Genomic DNA, 10778 nt, shown 5'->3' on the forward strand with positions numbered 1-10778 from the left:
TAAACATTCTACAATGCACAGGACATCACCACAGCAAAGAATTTTCTGACCCCAAACGCCAATAGCGTTTAGGTTAAGAAAGCCTGGGCTAAATCTTATTTCCCTTAAGAAAAGAAGGTAATGTCAGTTTCCTTAGCTTATGATTGGTCTATGGGTGTCATGAATCCTCACTTCTGGTCAGTGAGATCTAAGTGGGAGTCTGCTAAGTGGGGCTTCCAGGAAAAAGAGCGACAGACTCAGGTGTCATGCAACTCTGCCCTTTGTCCTTTCCTACTGTCCTCCTCTCAATGTGGACATGATGCTGATGCCAGGAGATGTGTCTGCCATTTGGGGACCACCAGGTAGCGATCCTGGAGAGGAAAGTTCAGGAAAGAAAGAAAGAGCTAGAATGCCTGATTACATCATTCTAGTGCAGCACCAGCTGGGATTTTCTTTCCCTGGACTCATGTGATACAGATCAGTCCCTGCTTAAGTCACTGTGACTGTATTTTCTTTATTTGCAGCTAAAAAGCATTCCTTACAAATACACCTGAAAGAGGTGGAGTTAGTCCAACTGGCACACATATCCCAGGATCTGGGTCCACCCCAACACTACTGCCTCTACTTCTCTTACCCCTACAACTCCTTTGGAAATTCTGGGCTCACCACATTGCTGCACATGTGCCGTAGAAAGGCAGTGCTCTGTGCCACTCACAGAATGACTGAGAAATAAATGGTACTTGGAGCCCACTGTCTAGCTCTGCTTGGCCTGCTATTCCTTTTATTAGTCCAGACACCATGCCCTGCTGCTCCCTCAGGAACCATGTGTGAGGTTGCAGAAACTCTGATGTGAAGGGCTCAGGACACATACAGGAACTGAATCAAGGGTTTCTTGGGGTTTGGGGGTCTAGGGGTCTACCCCACTGTAAGGTGGTAAGCCTGTTTCCTTTTAACCACTGGGGAAGGGTTCCCTGGCATGGGTCCCTTCTGCTCATGCTGTAGCATGTGACCTAGTGAAGTGACACACCTCACTACCTCTAATGATGTAGCCCAGCTCTCAACCTTCCTCTGAAAAGTTCCCTTTGCCTCACCCATCAGGGCATGGCCTCAGGTACATGGTGCCTGGTCAATGGACAAGCATCCTGTCCTCTTGTTAATTACCTTTGGGAGCCTCGCTATTCTCTTGTTTGCCCTGACTGATTGCTATAATAGGGAGAATCCTGGGGTAGTCGCCAGCCCTTTACAGTCTGAAGCTGGCCCTCACTCTATGTGTCCTGCCAGGGTGTATTTGATTTTTGCTAAGAGCTCCTCAGATTCCATCAATGTCCCTTTCTACTCCCTTGGGGTGAGGCTTGGGGGAGGGTATGTCTGGGAATAGCATGAAGGAAACCTCTAGGGTGTAGGGAACGTTCTACATCTCCATCTAGGTGATGGCTATATGGGTGTATATACGTAAAAATTCATTGTACTTAAAATCTGTATGCTTTACTGTATGTTATACCTCACTTAAAACGTTTATATATTTTTAAAATGTAAAACACAACTGAATACAAAGAAGGCCCACCCAGTCTGTGGCAGTCTTAGGAAACACCTCAAGTTGGCCTTTGCTGTAGGAAACCCAGAGCGGCGTTGAAAGGCTCGTGCTCCAGCCCCACGTGCCCGGAGCCAGGCCAGGGGCCGAGTGCTGTGGAGGGACGCGGGTCCACCATGAGCAACAGGTCAGCTCCAGGAGGAGGGCTGGGGGCACTGCCTGGATGAAAAGCATCCCCAAAACTGACGAGGCCAATGAAGATGCCCCATAGGAATAACTGCCCAGATACAGCTTAAACTGTGGGACGGTCTCTCTACCCCAGGCAGCAGCAGGAAGAGAAGCAGCACATTCCTGGCAGGATAATGGGCCCCACTCCTGACCCCTGGGGAAGCTGAGAGCATGGAGTGGGCAGGGAGCCAGAGAATGAGCACTGAGCAGCCAGTAGCCTCGGCTGGTGAGCCAGCCCACGCAGACCTGGGGCTCGGGGCCAGTCGGCTCTCCCCCGAGGCTGCGGAGAGGCAGGCGCGATGAGGGCAGTTAGGGTTGCCTCCATCTAGGGTGGAAGGGGTGGGGCTAGTGAAGGGAGCAAGACTCCCCCTACAAGGAACCATGTCATTGGAGCATCGTTCTCTGAACTGGGAGGCAGGGAATTTGACCTCTGTCTTGGGCCTCCTTTCTGAGAAGGGCCTCCTGGGCAAGGGTGGAATTTTTGCAAGAATCTCAGAGATTTCTTGGAGGGAGGGTTTTGTGCAGTTCCCAGCTGGGCTGTAGACATGACCAAGGACCTCTGATGATCCTTCCAGTGCATGTCTGCAGGAAGATAAGGACAGAGCCAAGGGAGATTGAACTCTCAGGAGAGAGGGAGCTGGGATACGGTCGTACCCAACAAGTCCTAGACGGGAGGAGAAATGCCGAGCACGCTGTGATGTCTTGTGCTCAGATGTGTCCCCAGTCCAGTGTCCAAAGGGCTCATGCTCCAGGCCCCAGGGTGGTGGGTGGGGACTGTAAGTAGAAACAACAGAAGCCAAAGAAGAGAAATGCCTGTTTTTCACTAAGGAACCAGCGCATATGTTGCAGCAGTGTGAACGACCGACACCAAAGCGACGGGAGAGACACAGTTCCTTATTTCGAGATGAGTCCAGAGGCCCAAGTTCCTCTGGCTGCCGAGGCTAAGACGGGGGCGTCTGCCCAGGCCGCGTGGTCAGTGGGGGAGCGGCAGGTGGTGGGGATGGCTCAGCGGTGAGCACAGCAGGCTGTGGGTTCCCAGCCCCCTCGGCCCAGTCCTAAGAGGAAGCGTTGGAGATGTCGGCAGAGGTCAGTAACAGCAGCTGTGCCAAGACAGGAAAAAAGGTTAAAAAAAAAAAAAAAAAGGGAGAGAGAGTAAAAGATTTCCCCGCTTAGAAGATGAGTGAGCTAATTCTTAGCTACTTCCTAGGCCCTTCCAGGGACACTCCAAGATTACCGCAAAGGACTTAGCAAGAAGCTTGAGTTCCTCAATCACAGATAGAGGAAACAGTCTGTTGTGAATATCAGTGTGATTGTATTTTAAACAGAATTGTATTTTAAACATTTTGATACACATGGAATACGTTTGGGTCAGGATGATGGGCACTGGTTTGAGATTCAAATATGGTAAATTTCATTGAGTGATGGATTAGGTGAACTCAAGGATAAACGTTAACAGTGGTCATCAGTAGGGTGATGCTGTAAACTAGAATGTTTATGTCTCCCTAAAATTCATATGTTGAAACCTAATCCCCAATGTAATGAGATTAGTCCCTTAGAATAGAGGCCCTAGAGTGCTCCCTTGTCCCTCCCACCTTAGTAGGACACCGTGAGAAGACAACTGTCCGTGAACAAGGAAGTGGGCCCGCACCAGACACCAAATTCGCTGGTGCCTGTATCTTGGACTTCCCAGCCTCCAAAACTGGGAGAAATAAATGCTTGCTGTTTACAAGTCACCCAGCCTATGACATTTTGGAATTTTGTTCCTTCCAATCCCAACTCCCAAAGGATCTAAATCCTGCTGCACGCACAGAAGATTCTTTATAAGATAAAGATTGAGCTTGTAACCTGAAGGACCAAAATCTGCCTTGACAAGCCCTGTAAGGTCTAGAAGGCTGTACTTACAGTTTCTCAGAGCTGGTACAGAGCTATTACGGGGGAGTCAACGACAGCCAAGGGTGGTGATTCCTAGGAGGGCAGCAGGCCTTGAACCTAGATTTTCCTGGAGGAAAGCAGTCTAGCTGGCAGAGTGTCTGCAGGGATGGTAACAGATGGAGATAAGCAGGTGGGTGCCTGGGGGTGGGGGTTGTCTAAAGTCTCCCGGAAGTAACAGGTATGTTATAATGATCAGGTGGAACCCGGAGATGATGGGAAATTCAGGAGCAGCTGAAGCTCAGAAGTCCGGAGGGGAAGGCTCGATGGACATCAGAGCTGTCAGTAGACAGCAGCCCACATGCCATCGCAGAGGACTCGGGAACAGGGGTCCAGACAATGGTAACAGGGACTCAGGCACATGGGACCAGACAGGGACTGGTCCTGAAGTTGCTGGAGGATAGAGGTCAGGGATACGGCAGATACCGGTCAAGGATGGACTGACAGCCATGGGGACCTAACTCCGGGACTCACTGGGCCAAGCCCTGGGGGCCGGACCCTGCTTTGTGGTCCTCTCTGGGCCTCTGGTCGACCAAGCCTTGGCCTGTCACATCCGATACTTCTACCCTGAATGCTCCGTGCAGGTATCTCCATCTGCCTTATCCTCGACAAGCTGCATGTGGCCAAATCCATAGTTTCAGAGCCCCTGGCCGGCCCAACCATAACTTATTTAAGCCCAGTTAGAGGTTTATCTTGGGCCTTTCCCATGCAGTCACTTTTCCATTCATGACTGTAGGTAACCACACCACATCACGACTCTGCAAAGCTTGCACTCAGCTCTTTCTTTGGCAGATCGGTGCTGACGTCACCCTGAGGCCTTCCACTCCACCCGCGTGTGCTGTTCAGCCCACCCCACCCCGGTCCTGTCCTATTTACTCCAAACTCCAGCACGACCTTTGGTGGACATCTGTGTCTGTATTTCCAGTACTCTTTCCTTGTTTATCCCGGCATCTAAGGTGAGGGGACCAGGGATGTTCTGTGTGCTGTGGGGGAGGCTCACTTTCTGTCCTTCCCAGCTATAAGGATGGACAGTTAAAGGACCAGTGCAAAGAGGCCAGGTCCCTTATTCATTTGTAACAGAGAGAAATACCTGGGGGTTCCCACAAAGGGGTTTAGACCAGTTCCAAAGAGAGGTCTGGGAGGCCTTGTTCATATGCTTGGATCCCAGGGATTTTCATGGTGCCGGCTGGGCCAGAATAGGCCTCCTTAGATCTCAGCATCAATTTGCAGGCGACAGAGATGTGACCTCAGACCCGAAAGCTTAAGTCTGTGCTGTGGCTAGTGTCTTTTTGTTATTTATTTATTTACGGCCCAAATTCTGAAGGGATTCATCAAGGGCCACCCTAAAGAGAGGCCCTTGGAAATGAGACATTCTAGGAGAGACACGTCCTCCATTGCACCATGTTGGTGTGTGATGGCGTGGACGGCACATGGATGGGAACCCAGTAACTCGAGAGAGGACAGTGCAGGCAGGGAGGGCTCATCTGCTAGACCAGGGAGGCAAGAAACTTTATTGTTCTAATCCAGAGGGAGAAAGTGTATCCCGTTTTTAGATTACAGAGCTAGATCTTGGGTCAAAAAGTAGAAGGTGGAGGTCTGAAATGAGCTGCTTCCCATCGGCAGAGGTGGGCTGGGTCCCTGAGCTCTGGGTTCAGGTCAGCGGTCCCATCCAGGCAGGTCCGCTCTCCACGTGGCCGACCTGGAGGTTCAGAGCCCAGGGAGCTCCCCACAGATGGAGAGTCTCAGGAAGGACAGAATTTGGACTTGGAAACAGGAATTGGGGTCAATAGCCAGTGCAGTACCTTTAAGAAGAAAGAGAAGCATTTTATTTAAAAGATCACTTAATCGCTCTAAGACCCCTAAGTAGAGTGGATATATTATGAGTTGCACCTAAATTAGATGTGATGTTCAAAACAACTTGACTAGCCAGAGACTTGGGAACAAAATGGAAGATCTCACCGGTGCTGCACTAACTGGTTCCGTATGCCTTTTCCTATTTCTTTTATTGCTCTTTAAGCACCCTTTTTAACCCCCCAGCCTCTCAAGCTCTCTGTGTTTTCCTGCTGGAAGTTCCTGTTATGAAGAAGCCTTGTTCAATGGGTTAGTTTATGCTAAGATGTAAGTGACAGGCAACAGCTTAATGGGAAGTGGTTACTGGCTCTATCTGGAGCGGCAGGCAGATTTTGCAGTCTTATCTGGTAGCTTTGCAAGCCCGTCACCATTGATCCCCCAGCCATATCCCCAGCAGGGATGCCAGCCACTGAGCCGTTCCTTTCCCAGCATGTGGTCTATAACTATCAGGGTCCTGCCTTCCAGCATCTGGACGGCCAGAGAAAGAGGAGGACTGAGAACCCCAAAGAAGTGGGCCTCTTATGGGGGATGCGCGACACAGTGCTGCTTGGGCAGGGGGAGGGGAGGGGAGGATGAAACTTTGGGTCAGGTGAGAGTATCACCAGCTGTCAAATCCCGATGGTGAAATGACTGTCCTCAACCTTCTGGTAAAGCCAAGTTAACTCCGCTGCCTGTTCTCAGTGATCCCTGGTATCAGGAAATCTTCGCTGCCACCAGGGGGAAATGCATTTCACGGCTCATTATTTTTATACCCAGTAGCAAAGAAAACTGTCCTTAGAATTTGCTAAGCACCTAAAAATCATACTGCACCATTTGCCTCAACCATGGTCTTGAGTTTCTAGTTAAGTTATTAACACACCTTCTTTTTGCTCTAGGACAAAGTAGGTGGGGACCTGTCGGCACACGTCCTTGTTGGGCACTCCGTACTGGGCTAAGTCCTTGACCCGGCTGGGTAAAACAGTGTAGGTCAGGCCTCGAGTGGATGGATAATGCTTTAAAGCCTGGAAGAGGTGGCATTTCAAAACGGTGAGACAGCAGATAGAGGTGGTGCAGCAAGGAAGAAGAGCGAGAAACCTATTCCAGTGCACAAAAATAGCCATGAACTTGCCCTTGAGTTTTGTCTATAGCAGCAATACCCTGTCTGACCACAAGGTGATGACATTACTCCAAAAAAATCTGTGTGTGAGCCTGTGTGTCCCTGTAACGCTGTGCTCCTTTCACCCTTAAATTCTCAACTCTTCCAGCCTCCAGTGCTTTTCTCATCTCTAAAATAATGTGTTTCATTTATATCATGCATTTACTTGTTATAAATCAGATGAGGGGAATACTTTCTACCTCTCTTTAAAAAAATTGACAAATTGTTTTATTTATTTTTATTTTGTTTATTTATTTATTTTTGCGGTACGCGGGCCTCTCACTGTTGTGGCCTCTCCCGTTGCGGAGCACAGGCTCCGGACGCGCAGGCTCAGCGGCCGTGGCTCACGGGCCCAGCCGCTCCGCGGCACGTGGGATCTTCCCGGACCGGGGCACGATCCCGTGTCCCCTGCATCGGCAGGCGGACTCTCAACCACTGCGCCACCAGGGAAGCCCCTGTTTTATTTTTATGTGACCCAAAATGCATTCTTTTCCCCAAGAATCAGCATTCATTTTGCCCAAATGTCCTGGGCGGGTTATTTAAGCAAATGGTGCCGGATTTCAATGATTTGCCAAGGACCTCCTGCTGCTTTTGAATTTATTTGACAGCCCTTGTCATTTAAGAGGCTGGGAGGGAGAGAGCTTCAGCAGTCTGGGTTCATTTTAAACTAAAGATAACACGTGTGTATGTGTGCAAAGGGTGTGCAGGGGAGGAGAGAAGGCATGAGGGTAAAAATACTCTATTAGTTCACTCTAATATTTATATTCAACGACTTATATCCACTAACATGTAGCTCACACCCCTTTTGGAATAAACTAAAATTATGTCATTGTATGGAGTTTTCAGTGGTCCATTTTCATTCATATGATGTAATTTAAATGGGCCATGGACTGAACTTGGAGTCCTTTGCACGGTGATAGAATTTCATGCGCATTAAGAACAAGTATGAACTGAATTCCCCTGTGTATACAGCACCATCCTAGGAGGTCAGGATGTAGAGTTGGAAAACACCAAACTAGGAAGGGACCACAGTGAACTGGTTTCACTTACCTGGTGGTCCAGGGCCTTACTAATATCGTCCAAAGTTGGACAGCTTCATCCATCTTGGCTAGGACACAGGCCATCTTGCTAAACAGCTTAGCCGCCAGAGGGGCTTAAAGCAACACAGCAGAACCCTGTCATTCATTCAGTCACAATATAGTAGCCTCCTGCTTGCCATCAGTGCTGCACATAGCTGGTCCTTCAGACTGTGGCATTGAGCATCCCGGCATAGCGCGGCCCTGGGCGGCAGAGCAAAGCGCTAGCAGCAGGACTGACAATGCACACAGGGCCCTGCTGCCCCCGAGGGGCCGTGGCACTGTCGCTGCTGCAGGCACCACGGGAAGGTATCCCCCGGGGCACTCTGCATACCCTTAACAGACTAGTGGGACTGGAGGGGTAGGGCGTCAGCCCCAGAAACAAAGCTAAATATAAGGTCCTGTTCATGGCCCTCAGCCGCCTCCATGACCCTCAGCTTCCCCATCTGTAAGGCAGGAAAATAGACCCTCTCCCACAGGGATGCCATGAAAGGATGAGACAAGATACTGCCTGCTTGTGAAGCCAGTGTGTGAGATAGAGGGCTCTCTGGAGGCACCGGGTGAGGAGAGGCCTCGGTCCGGACCTCTAGACTCAGATCCTGGCTCTGGGTCTGCCACTGACCACCTCTTACGTGGCCCTGGACCTGACCTTCAGCCTCTCTGAGTTTTGCAGTAAAGCCGAGGTTCTCCAGCTGAGTCTGACTGAGCCCACCTCCCTCCTCCAGCCAGAGCAGTTCTGACTTCCATTCCATGGAGTGGCATTTTGTGACATCTTTCGTTGGAAGAAAAGTCTCTATGGCTTAAAACAGAGTTGGAAATCCCTGGACTGCCTCTCTTTAAGGAGGACTAGGGAACCGTGTCCTCAAGGAAATCAGGAGCAGGTCAGGTGAAGAGTGAAGGGGATGGTGTTTGGGAAGGAGAGCATGGGAGGTCTAGGAAGGTGCAGAGAGAAAGCCTGTGTTTGCGGGGTGTGTCCTGAGATGTCCAGTGTGCAAGTAGGAGGGGAGCTTCCAAACAGCAGGGGCTGGACAGCAGAAGCCCATCCAGGGAGTAAGGAGTGTGGGCTTCTCCTTCATTTAATCCTCTCAGAGTCCTTTCCGGTAGGAAAGACAGCTGCTGATTCTGCTTGACAGATGAGGAAACTGAGGTTCACAAAGGCTGAGCCATATCTCTGGTTATAGAGCTTTTCTATCAGGGAGGTGTCCCTCCCCAATCCTGCCTCTTTCTGCCAGGTCCTACCTCGCCGTACCCAACCATCTGGGCAAGTGGAAGCAAGGTTTCTAAAAGTGAAAATAAATTATTCTCCTGCTTTTGAAATAAACTGATTAAAATCTGAGATCAAGACAAAAGACCTCCATAGCACATTACCAGTTATAAGAAATCTGGGTTCTTGAAATGGTTCTCTTATTTCAGAGGCCTTCAGGAGCCCTGTGAAATCAACGCAGGAGACGAACACAAAAGGATGTGGGATCCCTAGAGATCACAGAAGTTCCTACTGCGGTCACTGGCTCAAAAAGAAGTCACTGCAGATGCAAGAAAGCTGGTCCCTTATCTAAAGAGATGTATTCCCTCAAGATCCTAAACCCAGAGAACGTCTATGTAGACAGGGTCCTCTTCTCTCTGGAAAAGCACAAGGCAAAATGCTGGAGCAGGCAAGGCTTTCTTTGGCATTTATAATGAACGTGTTCCACATCTTACATTCTCGTAGTCCAAGATTCCATCCCATTCAATCAAAGCATTGTTGACTGGGATGTTGACCCTACCTCGAAAGGCATGGACAATGGATGCCTGGGTCCCAACAGATCCATCCAGTGGATGGCTGTCACTGATGTTCTGGAGATCAGGCTTAGCCCAAAGACACTACTGAAACTGCCCTTAACGAATCTAATGACTGTTACAACACTAAACGCGAAGGTCATTTCTCAGACCTCTTATCTGAGAAAACAGCAGCATTTGACACCATTGTGGCCCTCAGTGAGCCTCCGGGACACACACGTTTGCCTGTTTGTTTCCATCATTCTGACCAGCCTTCTCCCTTTCACTTCCCCAGCCTCGAAATGTGGATGGTCCTAGACCTTAGTCCTTGGCCCTTTCCTCTTTTCTGTCTACACTTAGCTCACTTAGTGATTTCACCCACCGTGTGATGGCTTTGAATACAGTCTCGGCTCTAAACATTCCCAGGTGTGTATGTCCAGCCCAACTCTCTCTCGACCCCCAGACTCACGCATCTAATTCTCTACTTGATGCCTAATCATCTGAAAGTCAACACGTTCAGAACTGATCTCCACCCCTGCCAATCTGCTGCCCACAGGCTCCATCTCAGTGAATGGAGCCGCCATCCTTCTCTCCACTAAGGTCAGTGCTATTGGAGTCATCTTGACTCTTCTTTCCTTCCCACCCATATCCAACTGAGAAGAAAATCTTTTCAGCTGTACCTTCAAAATATATACAGAATTAAATAACTTCTCATCAACTCTGCTACTACTACCCTCGTTTAATCCGCCCCCCCGGAATCTTTTGAAAGCCTCCTAACAAGTGTTTGTCAGAGCACCCCGGTTAAATCCCAAGGCAGACCAAACCCAGCTGTAGCTTCCTATCTCATGCAGTATAAAAGCCACATGAGTTACTGGGACCTACTGGGTCCCACAGGGTCAGACCCCTGTTACCTCTCTGCCTTCACCTGCAACTCGTGTTCCTCTCACCTGTCAGCTCCTGCTACTCTGGCTTCTTCACTGTTCTTTGCTCAGGGCCTTTGCACGTTTTGTTCCATCTGTCTGGAACATTTACTCCCAGGAATCTGAGTTTTGCTTCCTCATCCTTTTTTTTTAAACATCTTTATTGGAGTATAATTGCTTTACAATGGTGTGTTAGTTTCTGCTGTGTAACAAAGTGAATCAGCTATACATATACATATATGCCCATATCTCCTCCCTCTTGCGTCTCCCTCCCACCCTCCCTATCCCACCCCTCTAGGTGGTCACAAAGCACCGAGCTGATCTCCCAGTGCTATGCGGCTGCTTCCCACTAGCTATCTATTTTACATTTGGTA

At 49.5% G+C, this 10778-nt stretch overlaps 1 protein-coding gene across 1 annotated transcript; it reads right to left on the minus strand.

Moving 5' to 3' along the window:
• Positions 1–5374: 5374 nt before the first annotated feature.
• On the minus strand, positions 5375–10104 carry LOC137205530 (gastrokine-3-like). The gene is given in 6 exon segments (XM_067703848.1): positions 5375–5469; positions 6378–6519; positions 7704–7744; positions 7747–7806; positions 9421–9562; positions 9970–10104. Coding segments are annotated over 6 exon segments (615 nt in total).
• Between the last annotated feature and the right edge of the window lie 674 nt (positions 10105–10778).

The sequence above is a fragment of the Pseudorca crassidens genome, chromosome 14, assembly GCF_039906515.1.
Source record: "Pseudorca crassidens isolate mPseCra1 chromosome 14, mPseCra1.hap1, whole genome shotgun sequence".
Lineage (NCBI taxonomy): Eukaryota > Metazoa > Chordata > Mammalia > Artiodactyla > Delphinidae > Pseudorca > Pseudorca crassidens.